This window comes from Nematostella vectensis, chromosome 9 (genome assembly GCF_932526225.1).
Source record: "Nematostella vectensis chromosome 9, jaNemVect1.1, whole genome shotgun sequence".
Lineage (NCBI taxonomy): Eukaryota > Metazoa > Cnidaria > Anthozoa > Actiniaria > Edwardsiidae > Nematostella > Nematostella vectensis.
Window position 1 is genome coordinate 6,688,371 of NC_064042.1, and position 19,074 is coordinate 6,707,444.

Consider the following 19,074-nt stretch of genomic DNA (forward strand, 5'->3'; position numbering starts at 1 on the left):
TAATCTTGCTCGGATCAAGGCCAGCAAACATTGTGGTTGTATTGTGTGTGCGTATACCCGGCTTAAAATGGTGAGCTTATTCTCAGTACTTCACTTTTTTCCTTTAGAATTCTTCATTGCTCTCGGACGTTCCTTTATCTTATTTTCAATCTTTAATGTTGTAGTAAAGGTTATATCTGAATTGAAATAAAAAAAATACAATTTAAAAAAACCGAAAAGGGGAGCGAGGGTGAACAAGGACTATGGCCTCGGTCGAAAAATAGAGAACTGGGGCGGGAAAAGAGGAGCAAGAAATGTGGCAATGACCGAAAACCAAAAACGGGGGTTATCAAAGGGGAGCCAGGAATACGTACTGGGCCGAACGGGGGTTATCAAAGGGGAGCCAGGAATACGTACTGGGCCGAACGGGGGTTATCAAAGGGGAGCCAGGAATATGCACTGGGACGAACAACAGAGTACAAGGTGAGCAAGGAATAAGGACTACTTGGTCAAACAACGGAGAACGGGGGCTATCAAAGGGTAGTAAGGGTGAGCAAGGAATAAGGACTACTTGGTCAAACAACGGAGAACGGGGGATATCAAAGAGTAGTAAGGGTGAGCAAGGAATAAGGACTACTTGGTCAAACAACGGAGAACGGGGGTTATCAAAGGGGAGCCAGGAATATGCACTGGGACGAACAACAGAGTACAAGGTGAGCAAGGAATAAGGACTACTTGGTCAAACAACGGAGAACGGGGGCTATCAAAGGGTAGTAAGTTTGAGCAAGGAATAAGGACTACTTGGTCAAACAACGGAGAACGGGGGATATCAAAGAGTAGTAAGGGTGAGCAAGGAATAAGGACTACTTGGTCAAACAACGGAGAACGGGGGTTATCAAAGGGTAGTAAGGGTGAGCAAGGAATAAGGACTACTTGGTCAAACAACGGAGAACGGGGGTTATCAGAGGGTAGTAAGGGTGAGCAAGGGAAACTTGACCGTTTAACGAAGGACAGTGGGGAGCAAAGAGAAGCAAGGAATAAGGACTTGACCGAAAAACTGTAAAAAGGGGTGAGCATGGAATATGAAATTGTAACTGGTTATAATTTAAATAAAATCGAACCCCGTCCAGATCAAAAATGAGAAAAAATAGACCATACTTACAGACATGCGCTGAAACAGAGAGTATGGCAGCATAAAGCTTTACGGCTAGGCTGGAGATTTCGACCCCAGCACCGCTATCTAGCGATCTGTACAACACAAAGGAACCTGAGGTACCCGCGCATTAATGGGGAGGCAACAACCAGGATCCCAGCCCTGTCTTAGTCGGTTTCGCCACGCACTGAGATGTCCACTAAAAAATATCGGGGTATTTTTAACGCTTGCGTCTCTTGGGAAAAGGTGAGTTATTTAGTGATGTCGTCATCATGTGCAGAACAGTACGACCAAGGTCTACATCGCTGCCTTTAGCCTTTTTATTTTTTTGTCCAGTCACGCACGTGGATATGACATTTTTTGTGCACAGAACAACAAAAGAAATCGATATTGCAGCCGTCCGCTTTGCTTCGCGGATGGTCTTCCTGTGGTTTGTAATGTTATGTCATCCTTACTCAGCAATATTTCTGTACAGCGGCTACACACGTGGTGTACTTTATTACAGCATAGAAAGCTGACAGTGTTTAGACGTTAAAATATTTTTAATAAACAGTAGAATACAGAAGATATGGGTATTATTACCTTACTAGCGGATCGGAGAGGACTGCATGCGATTTTATCAAACGTAAGTAAATGCGTTCATAAAAAAAATCATTGAAGATGTTGCTCTGAACCACTTGGGAAGTCGTTCTAAACGCTTCTTCTAACTAAACCTATTAGATTTGATCGGATTTAATTTTGCTTAACAGGCACAAAGAATTGTTGGTTGCAGATTTGTTTCATCATCAATTATTGTAAGTAATATTCGAAGAGCTGTATGCATGGGTCCTGAATTACTCGAACTTACAAATCAAACTCCACACACTGTCAAATCTCTATCATGCCTCCAAACAACATAACCATATGTTAATGCCCAATTTGTTAAATAGGTAATAATTAAACACCAGGAAGAATGGATTACTTCAAAACCTTTATCACATATTACATATTTCAAGCTACAAGGCCTAAGGTTCTAGCTAGGATGTGGGTTTCCCAAAGACCAAATATAATATATTCGGTTAATAAACATATTTGGAGGGAATTGAACAAGGATTTTAGGCGTTAAAAGGCTATCTTTAATTTCAGAGCAAAACCACAGGGTACCCAAGTCTTAGTCCACAGAAACAGTTTGCTGTATGTAACACTGTTATGTCCATATAATAGATCCCACGTGTGTCAGTGGTAGTTTTTTTTCACAATCTTTTATTCTCATTTGGGCACTATTCTAGCAGAGCCCTAGTGGAGCTCCATAATTTAGAAAAGGTGTATGCTATACAGATGCGCCCCTCACCTCTCTGATTGGTTGAAAAAAACTTGGTGCAAAGTGGGAACATGAGTACATGTCTGGGTTACAATAGAGAAAGGAAGAGGGGACATTGAGTTGAAGCAAATTTGCCCATGAAATATACTCAAGAATTAAAGCACTTTCAATTAAGTTTTCGAATCTGCTCTGTCCCTCAAGTCCAGTCATTCCATGTTATGACCAGAAAAACAGTGTATTTCTTCATCTAAACACACACTTTATATTATAGCAGCATTGAAATGGAGTCATTAAAACTCCTGTTAGAAAAAACAGATATTTGGCAAGACCTTTTTTTCAAGTAAGCTTTTTTTCAACATGATAATATTTTGGTACTTAATGATTTTCGTAAAGTGACAGGTCCTTTTTTGTGATTCAGAAAAAACAGAAAAGAATAAAGATTGCATCTACTTATACTAATATATGTACTATGGACAGGGGCATAGCCAGGGGGGTGGCCAGGGGGGCCTTCTTCTTCTTCTTCCTTTTAGCAGCCAAAAATACAGTCAATGTATGAGACATTATCTAAAATACAGAAAAAGTGCCTTTAAAGGACCTTTTAGGCACCCTCCTGTTAAAAATCCTGGCTACACATGTTTTTCTTCCAGGAATCACTGTTGTATATACAGTAGGCTTGAAGAATACCATTTTAATCCAATGTATGAAGAAATCACTGCTGCAATTTCCATACAAAATAATGAAGAGTAGATAAATATAAAAACAGAATATCTATTGGTGTTACCAGTGTTTATTTTCTCTTGGTGCCATAATGCAGACATTATTAGTGATGTTGCCCAGGCAGCGATGACGATGAAATAAAGCTTTGTCGAAGCTACTCTGTGGTGGAATGGAAATAGTACTGCAAAAGCCCTCTCCAACGCTATTATAGCCAAAAAAACCAGTGACATGCTTATACAAATGTGCAATAGAAGAGATAACAAGGTTTCTACAATGGGTATGGCGTTCATACCAAGAATGGTCATTTTTTGAAGGTTTGATGGCGATGATACGCCTGTTAGGAGGTCAGATAACGTTAAGTTGAAGAGAAGGTACTTGGTCTTGTTGAGGCGCATCTGCTTGTTAAGGAAAACAGTCAGTGCGAGAATATTAGCGGCTATGACCCTCACTTGCTCAACCTCATAGATGGTGTAGATCAATGTTAGCTCACTCTGCTTCATTGATATGCATATTGTTTTGTTTGGAAAACTCATGCTTCTTTGTAAAGAATTTCCTTTAAAGTACTGTCGTTATTGGAAGTCAATGTATAAGGTTTCCCACCCTAAGTTATAGCTGCCTTGCCAGTCTCGTAAAAAAATAGTTGTTATAATTGTAAGTTGAAGTATGAGATTTACCAACCCCAAGTTAATGCCTTCTCTGCAAGTCTTCTAAGAACTGTTGATCTTGAGAGGTTTATATTGTAAAGTTTTTCTAATAAGTGAACCTGTTGGATTGTCACCCTTTCCAGTGAACCGACTGTTTACTTACAGTTCCTAAGCGTTTTCTAATATAGATTATTTGAGATGTTATATTTGACACCTGCCTTGTAATCAACAATGAAAGAGTTCAGATTATTTCACTCAGATGTATTTCTTTATTATCCTTACCACCATCTCTCATTAATGAACTTTAGATTACTTAACACTAGGGTGATGGTTTATCGTTTTTTGTCATTCTTCCATGAAATAAAGTTTAGGTTGTTTAGTTTATTTTTTAATTATGTTAGTTAATTGCTTATCCTTTCCCTTCTTATTGAGATCCAGGTTACTTCTGGGGTAGCTTTATTTTAAGTAATAATCACTCCTACTGATTTAATTATTTTTCCCCGAAGTTGTATTTAGTCATTTTGTCGTTCCTGTATTAATTAAATTTAGCGTACTTTAGGCGTTGTGATGGAAATTGTGATGGAAAAATGTGTTGGAAAAAAATAACAATTGTAAACAAAAGATCAAAGTAGTGGTGTGCACAAGGTTTTGCGTATCACATATTCCTTCATTTCTCTCCATTTACATTATTTTTTCATGCACAAAGTGTTCCATTTATTTACAAGGTCATTTTTCACGAATTGTCTCTCATTTCCTGTAAGGCTATAACAACATTTGTTTTTACCTAGGAACATATTTACATTGATTGAATTAAACGTCACTTTATTTCTCTCCATTTATATTATTGTGTCATGCCTAACAAAGCGTTTCTTTAGAGGGTTTATTTTTTTATGAATTGTCTCTGACTGCCTGAAAATCCATAAAATATATTTACATTGATTTAATCAAACGTCACAATGTCAAATCGCTCTCTCTCCTGTAACTTTATTGTGTTGTCCATGTCTTGGGATCACACGGTTTTCTGCTTCAGTCTGGCAAAACAGTTCCTTAAGAGCGGTTTTGAACTCTGGCATCCGAATTGTATAAATCACGATGTTGAAAAAGCAGTTACAAAGTATCAGCATATTGATAGCGGCGTCTAAAAAGAATAAGAACCTGGTGTAGCTTATGGGTCCCGGTTTTACGAATCCATTAAAAAAAGCGGAGGGTAACCATCCCACCAATGATACCCCTGTTATAATACCCAACGTCTTTGATAGCTGCTTGTTTTTCTCATGCTGGATTTCTTGATTTCCAATCGTTTTTGAGAAGACCATTTTTATCCAGATGGCGGCATATGAAACTACAATCACTATGATTGCCAAGCAAAAGATAATGCCTAAAATAATAGGAGCAAAAAAGCTCTTATTTCGGAAATAAATAAGCGGGTTCATCGCGACTGTCAAACCCCAAATACCAAGTATACCTGAAAGATAGTGCTTTCTTTTTGCCACCTTGTGTCGAAAAGGGAACAATACCGCACAAGCTCTCTCTACTGCCATTAAACTCAGAGTAAACAACGAGTTTGTCAAGGTAACAGTTGATGCATGGTACAGATATAGTGCGTCCTTCCAGATGGCAGGCGTAATAACTGCCAATAATACTAGTACTCCAGTTAGTAGATCCATTATCGTAAGGTTAACGAGTAAGTACTTCGTTTTTTTGATGCCCATTTTCTTTCCAAGAAGGACTACTAAGGCAAGACAGTTGACAACAATGACACAAAATTCCTCAATGCCAAAGATCGTATAGAGAATGACTTTCTCTACCGTGCCCACCGACAACCGATAAGTGGTTGTGTCATTAGCAGTTGACATAGTGCTGTTGTGCAAAACTCTCGATGAACCAAGTAAAATAGTCGAGAGACGAGATAGGTGGTACGACACAAGAAGAGTACCTTTTTGTCTTTACCGCGTCTGTAATCTGTTCATTTATAGGTTTTCGACTTGACATCCTAATGACAGGCGCACCTGCCCTCAAAATGAAAATACGGGAAAAATAGTTATGACGTCCGTTTGTTTGGTTATTGCATTTGATTTAACGAAATGAAATTGGAATCTCATATATGATTGAGCTGATGAGTACTGTTGTTTTAGCGATATTACTTTATCCCGAACAAAACCTGCAGGTATTCAGTGTTTGCTTCCTTTTTTCAAATATAGACTTTACCGCCTTGCTTTGCTAACAATCATTTAATTGATGTTATGAGTTGTGTTACATTACAGAGTTTGGAAGGGCAGAAGGTTTTGGCTGTACGCCGGTCTAAAAAAACAGAGTTACTTTACTGGCGTTCCAAGCAAAGAGCCCTTCGTCAGCAAAAGCTCCGAAGAACAGCTAATGCTCGGATCGGCAGCGTTTTCAGAGAGACTCTTTCTTTCCCACAACACCTATGCATACCACCTAGTTTTCCTGCAGCATGCCTGTTGTATTTCTAGTTTTCCAACAACGAATTCTTTCATCTGCCTGATGTGGCTCAAAATGTTGTATTCCTTATTTTCGTTATGAGATATATCGTGAGGGGGTGGGAGATCTCCCCCAAAAGCAAAACTCAAAAGCTAATTCTTGGAGACAAAATTGGTGTACCTTCTGGTGTAATAATTGTTCTTAAAAACGTAATAAACCGAGCCTGGGATTGAAAACTTATAATGCCTTCTCGAGAATTTTTAAAAGAACATGTATCTTTAAAGATATGTTCTGGCCTATATCTTTTACAAAGTGCGAAATTCGTTACAACCCAACGTTGGAAATCCCATAACATTGCTTGGGCCGCTCATATTCTCATGATGTAATCTTAGCTTCGCGTTTATGCTTTTTATTAGGCGTACCTAGCTTCCACAGCGAGAATATCTACTGAATACAGCCCTCGTTAACTATATAAATACACGATTACTGATAACAATAAATGGAATGCATTAAACAGATTTGTCTTTGACGTCGCTATGTTATTCCTGGAAGTGCCATGTTAATATCTTGATCTTTGGTATTTAGCCAGATGCATCTCGACTACGGAACATCGGTATCTCCGCTCACATAGACTCTGGTAAGACAACGCTCACAGAAAGACTTCTATTCTACACTGGAAGAATAAGCCATATGCATGAGGTGAGTGTAAATCGATCCCTGTCTTGGGCCATACGTTCAGCCATACTCTAATGTTCACCCCCATTTGTTCACCATGTTTATACATGAATGTCCATTCTACAAACTCTGGCATATAGGGTCGGTTGTATGGCCAGCCTAAAGCCATATGGGATGGCTAAGCATTCAAGTAATTATGACAATTTAGATTCGATATATGCCCAATACATCCCATCATACATTCTTATATACTTTAATGTTGAATAGTTTTGCTAATTTCCTGAGTCGCTTTCAAATTGGAGAACAGGACCTAAGTTTACAATGTATATCCTCTAGGTCAAAGGAAAGGATAATGTGGGAGCGACAATGGATTCGATGGAACTTGAACGGCAAAGAGGAATCACAATCCAGGTACAAGTTACACTCCAATCATGTTCTCCTTAGCATTTTGTTCCTGTTATTTGAGCTCTTAGGACGTTCCACTATGTATAGGTTATTCTTAGTGGTGAGAGCCATCTATATTAGCTCTCAGGGTGCTCACTCACTCTCAGGTTGTTGTTCTCTAGGTTTGGGCTACTTAACCTCATTGGTGTGATCCTTCTATTCTATTTCTCAGATTGTTTCTCCAGTCTCCCCAAGGCCTCTTTCTTTACGGCCCCTGCTATCAGATGTGTTTTCTTTATTCTAATTTCTACCTTTTTTTCCAATTAAAGTCTGCTGCCACGTATGTCAACTGGAAAGACCACAACATAAACATCATTGATACACCTGGTAAGGGTGATCTCTGGATTACTTCTTGTCATGCCTATCATTGTTTAAAGTTATGATACTTAAATAAGGGTATATGTAATATTTTCCTTTCCAGGCCATGTTGACTTCACTGTCGAGGTTGAGCGAGCTCTTAGAGTCCTAGACGGCGCTGTTCTTGTTTTGTGTGCTGTTGGCGGTGTACAGGTAAGGCTCTCTAGTATCTGGTCGCGGACGAGTGCAAGCCCTGGAGACTCAGTCTCCTTCGCAGCTTTGTCACCCAACGTACGCTAGATGCGTGATGACATACACAACTTGAAGGGAAAATAAATGTTTCGCAATAGGTTAGCATCGCAAGCATGATGCGCTTCACATACGGCTGACTTTGCCCATCAGTATATAGATGACTTCCCAGTTAAGTTTGAGATAGTGTGTAAACACTCGCACTAAACATGCTACAACGGGCCAGCGTTCCCAAGGGTCCAATACACCTTAATGGGGGACGCGACCTCTGACTAAACCTCTTTCTCCTTATCTGAGGAGACAGTCCCCAATACACCCTTGCCCTGGGTTCACTGAGTTGTCACCGCGGTTAAGGAGACTATAGCTAACGGGAATTTAAAACTGTGTCAAATTACGTTGTATTTTCCGTATTTTAGAGCCAAACGTTAACTGTGAATAGACAGATGAAGAGGTACAATGTCCCGTGTATAGCCTTTATCAACAAGCTGGATCGGTGAGTAATGGAGGAGGCCAGTTTATGATATTTTCAAGATGATCAACTTGTACTATGATCAATTATGCAATATGTTTATTTTTCTAGAATGGGTGCTAATCATAACCGAGTCCTGAGCCAGCTAAGGTACGTCGAGTTCTCACTACATGTGGATGTTTCGCTGACAATGCGTATTAAAGAAGGCCAATCACGCCGCCATTTTATCAAGGGCACCCAACGACCATTTTCGGTCAAATATCTGTTCGGAAGCAAGGTCACCTACGGATTTGGGGGTCGGCCTAGAAATGTCTACTTTTTTCGGAATTTGTATTTCTAGATCACCTATGTTTCATTGGAAGAGAGCTGGATCACCTATGGTTTTTGGAGTTGCTTTTGTTACCACCATCACCATTTTCGGGAGATTTGTACGTCCGACATGCATTAAAAAAAGGAACCCTAGTATTTTCGGGAGCGAGTATACAAGGGACATTACCTAGAAATTTCGCTTAAGGATCTTAGAATCGCTAGGAGTTTCGGATGCCTCGGGATGAGTAACTAGATTTTTCGGATGGCTGTAATTTCGCCTAGCAAATCCGAACAGATAAAAAATATCTAGGGAAGCTCTATATTGTATAAAAATGACCGCAAACGAATAAAAACTGTATTTTAAATTTTGAAATTTTCGTCGTTTGGTGCCCTTGATTTTATGCTCCCGCTAAATTCCGAGTCACAAAAAGGATCCATTTCATCGGCTAATTGAAGCGAGTAACCAAGATATTTTCAATCAAATATTGTCAATAACTTATCAGACTTCATTTGTAGATTGATACTTCGCAGTTTTCTTGCAAATATACCGTTGTATTTTTAATGATAAACAATAATTAATGAGTGGTTAATCGACATTCCTTAATAGGTTTAGGGGTGGTCTGTGTCGGTGCTCTTAGAAGCCCCTTGCAACATTAATACACATATGGGAACATGTGTTACTTATAGGACAAAATGTGTAATTATTCATCTTATATGCATAAACAGGGCCAAGTTGAACCATAACGCCGCCTTACTGCAGCTTCCAGTTGGCCTGGAGGGGAATAACACTGGGGTGGTGGACATCATCAGGTGGAAGGCCTACTACTTTGATGGAGACAATGGGTAAGAGGATACGTTATGCCTGGTATTTGGGGAATTATTTGCGATCAGGTGGGTTTGTTTAGAATAATATTGGAACCACTACATCTGAAAGAAAAACAGTTAGTTATTTGGGCGTGGTAGAAACGAAAGTAAACTCAGTATTATAGCATAATTTCATTATATAGTATAATTATAGCAGAATTTCATTATATAGTATAATTATAGGATAATTTCATTAATGCTTATTCTAGTATTCGAGATTACAGTGTAGTCTTTAGGTGGCACGTTTAAAGGAAGAAGTCTATAATAGAAGTAGAAAATAAGGAAAAAAATAAACGGTGAATATTTTCATTTTTGTTTGATTAAAAGTAGAATGTGGCAGAGTTTATTCTCAGTAGATCATTGTTCTATCTAAGACAGGATATTTTCTTGATAATTTTGCGCCCTCTCTGCTTCTCCTCTCTTTCAGAGAAATTGTTAGAGAAGATGTCATTCCTGAAGATATGGTAGACGAGTGCAGGAAACGAAGACAAGAGTTGATTGGTGAGTATAACACCTTAAAGAATGTCGATCACCCGCTCTTTTGTTATTGTTTATCATTGAAAATGCAGCGGTTTATTCGTAAGGAAACTTTAAAATAACAATCTACAAATGAAGTCTGACGATATTTGATTGAAAATATCTTGGTTACTTGCTTGAATAAGCCAATGGAAATGGATTCTTTGTGTGACTCGCCATTGAACGGGAGCATAAAATGGCGAGATTGGCCTTCTTTAAGTTATCCTGATATATTTTTTGGATAATTTATTTGCAGCAATTACTGTTATCGCTGTATCAACAACCTCCTATTATGTCGCCCGCATTTGAAGCCCTGTATCTTTTTCCAAGATGTGCTTCTTATTGTGTTTTATGGTGTTTTATTTACACAGAGGTTGTCGCGGATGTTGATCCAGAACTTGGAGACTTGTTCCTGGAGGAAGTCAAACCATCTGAATCTCAAATCATCGTGAGTGCTTTTTTACAGATAAGATATATAAGCTTAATTCTCCTTGTTTATCCATTACCAACAATGTCATCAAGTTATAAGAATTTACATATAATGGGCCTGTTTTCTGTTCGCGGAGAACAAATCTCTCTCTGATTTCTCCTTACCTCAAGAATGATCATATAACTACATAACATTGTCGAGACGATTATAGTGAAGTGGTTTAACCACATGTAGACTGCGACTATCCAGGCCCGGTGTGGGCCAGGGTAAGGGTTTATTTTCAACTTCGCTAATTAGAAAAAAGACACCCATTGAGCGAAACTTCGCAAATTAGAAAAAAAAGACACCCACTGAGCGAGACTTCGCATCTTGCATTGATTGTTTCTCTTTGTCTTCCTTTTCAAAGGCCGCTATCAGAAGAGCTACAATTGAGCGAACATTTACACCAGTGTTTGTTGGATCTGCACTAAAGAACAAAGGAGTCCAGGTACCCCATCAGATTGACAAAAGTTCCTTTAGTTACGGAAAAACGTATGCTACAATCGATTCTGATTTCTGGTAACTTTTGGGAAGAACCCAAAAGACCTTTTAAAGCGATCATATTGATGAAAGTTAACGGGCAACCTCTACGATCCATCTACCTGATAGGATTAGCTCAAATGTTAGCTTTAAAAAGTCTATAGCTGATCCATCCTTCAAAGGTTTAGTTCTAGCTATGTCCTCGTTACCCTAAACAAAGACGTGACCCTAACAACTTCATAAAACTCTCCCTTTTTCCTGAATGTGGGATATTTAGGCGCATTCATTTTTTTTCCTGAATGCATGATCACTTTTTCCTCAACACATTCACTTGGCCCTTCTATTCACATTACCTAGCCCCTGTTAGACGGTGTTTTGGACTACCTTCCCAACCCCACAGAGGTAAAGAACTACGCCCTTGATGCGGAAAGGTGAGTCTCCGTAGGAAATTAAATCAATACAATGGTGATTCCTGTATCGGCAGTAACACATTTCCTCTATTTAATATTTAGCCTGGATACCAAAGTCCTCATGGACAGCAGAAGAAGTGGGGAGGCTCCATTTGTTGGACTCGCCTTTAAACTTGAGGTTCGTACATTCTAACATTGCCAATAAATGTACATTTGCGATGGATCTAGACGTTAAGAAAGAGGGGTCGGCTAGATCAAAATACATACAAAAGGTAAAAGATTAAAGGGGTCGAGGATACAAACAGTGTAGCTTTTCCCATAAGGGGAGTGACAAGTCACCTGCTTGACCAACCCTGAAACCGCCCCTGTACTTTTTTTTTTTTTTTTTTTGATTTGACGAACGTTCATTAAACAGACATTCTTGTTGTAGGCTGGACGGTATGGGCAGCTGACGTACTTGAGAGTGTACCAGGGTGCCCTGAAGCGTGGCGGGTTTATTGTCAACACTCGGACGGGCAAAAGAGTCAAAGTGCCGCGAATCGTCCGCATGCACTCGGACATCATGGAGGTGAGGGCGGTTAAAGGTCAAAACAAGAACGTCCTCGCAGATATTGCAGGGGAAGTGGGAGGGTAGGGGAGGTTTGGGGTGGTGGTGGTGGGGGGGGGGGGGGGGTAGTTCGTACATTTTGGTCGAAACATGGTTCGTTTTCATGGTTGTATAAGGGCGAGTACAGGGTAGTAGATTGGATGGATTTCATTCCCCACCCCTCCCCACCCCTTTTAAATAATAGAATGGAAGTTCGTCCCTTTGTTGTATACGAAATAAAAAACAGGTTTAAACCTATGTTCTGTTCCCTTCAATAAAAAAAACCCTTATAAAATTATGTGGCGACTCCTGACGTTGTTGCCGTGAGGGCGAGCTGTTATTTTAATAACAAACCTTAAGCGAGCTGTTATTTTAATAACAAACCTTAAAAGGTTTGGTCTAATTGGTTGCGCACTTGTTTATGTCTCTCAGGACATTCAGGAGGGGTATGCTGGGGATATCTGCGCTCTGTTTGGTATCGAGTGTGCCTCGGGTGACACATTCACCGCAGAAGGAGCTCCCCTTGTATCTATGGTAGGTATTGAGTGAATATGTTACGTCTAGGGTGTGGCCACAAGGGGGATGGGGTTGTACTAGATTAGGGTGTCTTTGGTATGTGTTGGGTGAATACTAAACGCCTGGGGCTTGTACCCCTGATATTTGAGCATCTCAGTTATCGGCCGTTTGTGTCTTCCTAGTAAAATATAAAGACTGATAAAGCATCAATTTAAATTGGTTTACTTTGGGAAGCTGTGGTGATGTTTTTGATTTTTCACGTAAGCGAGCTAAAGGAAATGCAAACGCTATTTGAAGTGACAATGAACCTTTTTGTGTGTTTAGGAATCTATCTTCGTTCCTGAGCCAGTGATCTCGTTAGCAGTGGAGCCGAAAAACAAGGTAAATCGTATCTGTTTTATTTTTGTCAGCTTGTGTTTACCTCTTATTGTGTTTTATCCATTTTTCCTACAGAATGATCTTGACCAGTTCTCCAAAGCGATCAACCGTTTCACACGGGAAGATCCCACATTTCGCGTGCGATTTGATGATGAAAGCAAAGAGGTGTGTTATCACTAGATAATGTAAATCGCTGCTTGTTAACAAGAAGTCTGAAAAGTAATGACCTTTGAGTTAAAACAGAAGCACCGGAATAAGCACCTCTATCTGTTGAAAAGCTTTGTACTGTAAGCCATTGGAGAAGGTTTCACGAATTGAAATATTCTCAGAATGCAATAAGCAATGCTAAGAAGCGCATCGCTGTTTCTTTTCTACTTGAATGGCCCAATAGACGAACATGCAAATGATATAACCAGACTTCTATTCTTCAGACCATCATCTCCGGAATGGGCGAACTGCACCTGGACGTCTACACGGAGGTGAGGAGAGGGTTCTTGGAATTGGAGATTTCTCGTAAGGAGAGATTTCTAGGAAAGGGAGATTTTTTGTAAGGAGAGATTTTTAGGAAGGAGAGATTTCTACGAAGGAAAAATTGATTTATATGATACCACTGAGATATCGTTTGCTTTTAATTCAGTTCGTCTTGTCAGACATTGAAAAGCAACTGAGCCTCCGGTTTAACCTTTCAACACAGCGCAGGGAACTTCATGGAGTTATAAAGCAGATAGAGATATAAACTGTGAAAGACAAACATTACCACTGGATTCTTATGTTCTTATTTCTTATTATTATTGTTTTTTCGTATTATTATTATTGTTTTCCCGTCTCTATAAGCTTCACTACACTAACCTGAACCGAAGGAACGTAAAAGAACCACTGGGGACGCAATAAACCCTCTGGCAGTGACCACCCCCAGTGACAGTGCTTACTAACCGAGGGCCATATGTTAGAAAACTGTATATTCGGTTAAATATGCTACCCTCGATAAACAAAGATTACAAAGTCAAAGATTACAAAGACAAAGACATTACTCATGTTGATTTCTTTAATGAATATTGCCGGGCATTATGCGAGATTGTTCCCTAGATAGATTCAATACTCTTTACTTAATGGCTGTCTTTTGTAGCGCATGAGGCTGGAGTACAACTGCCCCGTCATCTGCGGCAAACCAAAAGTCGCTTTTAGAGAAACTATTGGCAAGGAAGCAAGGTAGGCAACCGTTGGCGGCTATTAAACTTTAATGGCGCCTTGCCATAATTGTATCCCTATCGTTATCCACCTTACTACGGTTTGTATTTTTCGCTCATTTTCAATTTAACCCTCACTTAAATTGGCTGTACAAGTAATGTAGCGCACGGAATCATTATAAGGATCTTCGTATATGCGACTCGGTAAGCAATGTATCTACGGTTTTGTCTTACTGGTGTGTATTTTGTGTTCAGCTTCGATTTCACGCACAAAAAGCAGAGTGGCGGCGCCGGGCAATACGGAAAGGTCGTCGGTAAGATCGAGGTAGGGCGTCCATATTGTTATTTGCTTATGATGTGGGTCATGATCACGATAGCCTGCGTAGCAAGCGCACGAGCTTCCCGATTGCCTAGAGAAAAGGATGTAGGAACGGGAAATGGCGATACCCTCTCCCTAACGCGCGCGCCTCGTCTCCTCCCGCAGACTACGATCACGATGATGGTGACATGCCGTTGATTTCGAGATATTTGCTTTCATTTTGTCAGTGAATGACACGTCTGTGCATACGTTTTGGGGCGGTTGGGTTTCGGTAATTTTTCATAATTTGTTCTTGTGCACAATAAAGTAACTTTGTTTGCCCCAACCATAAGAGTCCTACCTCATGTTGAGCCTTTATGGTCCCAGGATATGTTATACTTAAGATGAGTTATTAATAAAATAACTCATCATAAGTCCCGTCCTGTCCCGTTGTAAGAACCTGTGTCAAAAAGCTTCTTTTGTTTGTTTGAACAAATCGTTATGAAAACAGATATGGACTCATAGATGTCCTTTGGGAATGGTTATTACACCGGGGTAAAGACGAAAGTAGTGAAAAGTGTCAATTGGTAATAATGGTAATAATGTTTATTCCTACTCCATAGCCCATGCCACCAGAGTCTATCACCAAGAACGAGTTTGTGGATGCTACTGTGGGAATGAACATTCCGAAGAATTTCATCCCGGCCATAGAAAAGGTAACAATTACATAATCTGTGATACGTGAAACTACAAAAACTGGTCATTATAGAAATGTTTGTATGCGATTGAGATGCTCAGCTTAAAGCGGCCTTGTCACCAGGTTATAATTTAGAGCAGATGGCCTGTTACTGTCGAATCCGTTGTATCGCGACGTCGCATTTTCAAAACATCGATTTGTTTTTGTCTTTTGGGATTTTCTGTTCCGCCAGTCAAATTATGCTAAGCCAATCAGATTCTTGCCATCTCTCGCCTAATGCAGTTGCCTGGCTTTCTGTCGCGTCACAGTCTGGTTTTCGTCCAGATGATAGCCAGGGCAGTGCACAAAGCGGGACTATGATTGGCTCAGAATGGTTTTATTGACGGAACATAAAAAACCAAAACAAATCGTGTTTTGAAAATGCGGGTCGCGATACAACGGATTCGACAGTAAATAAAGAGGATTTTAGCAGATTCTTTTGTCTCTGGTCGGTTTAGGTCTCCGTCGGCCCTTCTGAAGTAATCTGGTGACAATGCCTAGAGTATTTTTCTCAATCCTTGCACCAGTATTTCAGGTAAAAACCTGTGAAAAAGAGAGTAGTTCCAACAGTATATATTTTTTTTAATTTTGCGATATTGATTAAGGTGAGACGGTGCCGGCAAAACTGGCTGAAGTTGTTATTATTTACATGGGCCAAAGGTTTTGTTATTTAACAAGAGAGGGTTTTCTAATGGATTTATGTCCTAATCTCCTTTTCACCATCAGGGTTTCTACGAGGCTTGTGAGCGAGGTTTCATCACAGGCCACAAAGTAGCGGGAGTGCGTTTCGTACTCGAAGACGGTATGTGCACTCATAGGCGTGCGTGTTTGTATTTAAGCTTCTTTACTCTGGGGGTTGAATCGTCAAGTGCATAAACCTTTTGTTTTAAGGGGTTTATGACTGTCAGGCGACAGGGTTTTTACAGCAATCGTTCAAGTAAATCTCGATTAATATAAGAAATGATTTAGAATTGAAGAAATGAACCTTATGATCTGCACTTTGCTGTTTGTTATTGCATTCCAAAAGATATAATATCGTGAGTTTTTGGCGGGTTTCCAGGCGCTGCGCATGCTGTAGATTCAAGTGAAATGGCCTTCAGAATGGCTACCATTGGAGCGTTCAGAGAAGGTAGAAATTGTTATTTTTTTTCTTTTTGTTTCAGTTATACCTTTATTGTGACCTCATGAACGTTCTCATCGGCGCAAACCATCTTTTACGCCACCGCCAAAATGATAATCATTATCAGCGTAATCATCACCACTACCATATTCATGACCATCATCACCACCATCATTACCACCATCACTAACGCCACCACTGTCACCAACATCATAATCACCGCCACCTCCATGATCATTATCACCACATCATCATCACCACCACCATCAACGCCATCACCATCCACCACCACCACTACCATAATCATCATCACCATCATCACCACCACAATCACCTCCATGATGATCACCATCGCCATTCACTGCACCCCGGTGCAAACAGCGGCAAAAAGCCAGGGGTGCTTTGGAGTAGTTCGAAGTGCAAGCGCCGAAGGTTGCTTTGGGGTAGTTCGCCAGTATTTTCTTTGTCTAGTTATCAAACGAGCATGGCGATGCCAGCATTGCTGGCTGATGTTGTCGCTGTTTGCTTGGGGTTTTAGCTTTGCGAGTGGTGATGTTTGTGACACAGTGAGGTGTTTAGACCTTGATACGTAGTGCATTTTTAAATCCTCAGCGTTCAACAAGGCCGCACCAATGATACTAGAACCAATCATGAGCGTCGAAGTCAACGCACCACAGGAATTTCAGGTAAAAATTTACCGAGCTTGCAATAGTTTGCGCAGGAATAGCATGAATAATGTTCTGTATGATTGACTGTTTTATTGCTATGACGGTACGGGTATGGCTGGAGGCTAACCGTTGACACATTCACAGGAATAGGATTTTATGGTTTGTTCCAGGATAAGATCTCGAAAGAGCGAACACGGGCATGTGTTATTTTACATTTTCTTTCTGCCAACTGCTGAGAAAAAGTCGACATTAAGCTCATTGACTTGTTGTGGTCCTGTGGTTTGCTCGGGAAAAGTGTAAACACGCACTTTTGTCAATGAGAATTTCTTTTCTTTTTTGTTTCAGGGTACGGTTATCGCTGGAGTGAACCGTAGACATGGTCAGGTCACAGGCACCGATGCGAATGAAGGCTACTTTACTCTTTTTGCCGAGGTGAGAGTGTGAAGATGCAATCTTTGTTTACTTTCATGTGTGCTATGTCAAGAATGCCGCAGTTTTATTGTAATCCTTGTCAAGCTAACAACAAGTAACAAATGAGAAAGCCTCCATTTCCATCTGCTGTGGGCAAACTATCGTGAACACCAAAATATGTGTGGAACGTTTTAACGTTCAGTTAAAATTGCCTTCTGAAATATCACAAGCGAGAATTTAGGCGCTTAGTCTTGTTGAGACATGCTTGTGCATGTGATTGGTCAATACAAAGAAATTTATACATATTTCCACTGCTTACGGTTTTACTAGCACATTTTTTCTTCCATCAATGAATAAAGACACCAGCGCTGACTAATGTAGAGCACTTTAAGCATTGCAACGCCTGCCGCCTCTCTGTTTCCTTGCAAAAGACTATCAGAGGAAACCTCTGAAAGGTCCTCGCAAAAAAAACAAATCATTTGTTTATAGTTTGTTTTCTGCTATATTTATTGCAGGTACCTCTAAATGATATGTTTGGCTACGCCACTGAACTCCGCTCGCAGACACAGGTAAGTTTAGGAGCTGTATCTATACCACGCCCTGATTACTTATTTCGCTAACGTAACTACCACTGTATCGCGGACCTCAACCTTATAAAAGTAAAGCGTCCCTTTTTCTAGGTCACTGAGTATCTGTAATAATCCTTAGGGCAAAGGCGAATTCACCATGGAATACTGCAGATATCTACCCGCCTTGGCGCAGGTACAAGCGGAACTTATGGACAGATTCAATGTGGAGAAGCTCAAGAAAGCCAAGCGATGACATTTGTGAAGACGACTTCACAAGAAACACTATGGTCAAAGAAGGTCCAAGATGCATTAAGCCCCGTGTTTTCTAATTACTTCTGCTTGGAATAATGCATTCGTCGATCTACACACATTTGTCTTCGGTTAGGACTAGAGTAAATGCTCGTTTTAGTGCCAAGTTTGCAATAAGCTCCCCTATTCGAAAAACTTTTGAGTCTTAATTAAAGGACTTGTTCTGTTCGAACAGTGGATAGCCTGTGTAGCAAGCGTTTCTGTGGAGTTTCGAGCGAAGAATGTGGCCGCGCGAAGAACCCTAACCCTCCCCCTCTCCCTTCTTTTTTTTGCGCTCGCCCCATTTTTCGCGCGGCCATATTCCCCGCCCGCTCTATATTCCTGCTGAAACTGCTACGTAGGCTAAACAGTGGACCAAAACAAGGACTGTAAAATCTTTATTTATCGTTGAAGGCATTTAAGGGTGTGATGGATCTGATATGGCAGATCAGCAACGTTTCCAGAAGACTTTATATGAATCGCAAAGAAGAGGAAATCTTATTTTAATGTTTTAAACAAGCCGAAGAGAAAGAAGTAAATTTTAATTTATGAATGTGTGACTTGGGTGTGTTCCTTTTTCTTTTTAATTTAAGTTGTAATCTGGTAATGGTATTCCATAGAAATATTCGTCCCGGGACGTTTGTCTCGCCGAGTCGGAGGGACACGCCCCTTTCCCTTTCTTGTGTTACTAGGGGAACTAGTAACTGAGACCTAGCAAAAGATCAAATCTTCCCCGGAAATGGCAGTCATTATACTAAAGATGGAAACGTACCTTCGGACGTGTGTCAGCATTGGACCTCGAAAATTCCGGCTGAAAATTCCCGAAGACTTTTACGTTTTTAGCAGTTCCTTCTTGCTTGTCTGTTCCTTGTAGCGTGCGCCATGGTAAGCCGTTACACT

General features: G+C 40.3%; 1 protein-coding gene across 2 annotated transcripts; it reads left to right on the forward strand.

Annotated features, from left to right (window-relative positions):
- The first annotated feature begins 1,592 nt into the window (after positions 1-1,592).
- LOC5518112 (elongation factor G, mitochondrial) lies at positions 1,593-18,727 on the forward strand. Of its 2 annotated transcripts, XM_001638041.3 has the most exons (28): positions 1,594-1,757; positions 1,882-1,926; positions 6,821-6,934; positions 7,247-7,321; positions 7,624-7,681; positions 7,776-7,864; positions 8,317-8,393; positions 8,481-8,519; positions 9,405-9,521; positions 9,970-10,043; positions 10,430-10,506; positions 10,895-10,975; positions 11,365-11,438; positions 11,520-11,595; positions 11,848-11,985; positions 12,436-12,537; positions 12,844-12,900; positions 12,973-13,062; positions 13,329-13,376; positions 14,024-14,106; positions 14,340-14,409; positions 15,006-15,098; positions 15,845-15,920; positions 16,179-16,247; positions 16,851-16,924; positions 17,252-17,338; positions 17,833-17,886; positions 18,026-18,727. In XM_001638041.3, the coding sequence occupies exons 1-28, from the start codon at positions 1,701-1,703 to the stop codon at positions 18,137-18,139; spliced, it is 2,208 nt and encodes a 735-aa protein (XP_001638091.2). In that variant the 5' UTR covers positions 1,594-1,700; the 3' UTR covers positions 18,140-18,727. The 2 variants fall into 2 exon arrangements, with proteins under 2 accessions (XP_048588728.1, XP_001638091.2); XM_048732771.1 differs by lacking the exons at positions 16,179-16,247; positions 16,851-16,924; positions 17,252-17,338; positions 17,833-17,886; positions 18,026-18,727 and adding an exon at positions 15,577-15,653 and having other exon boundaries at positions 1,593-1,757.
- Positions 18,728-19,074: the final 347 nt, after the last annotated feature.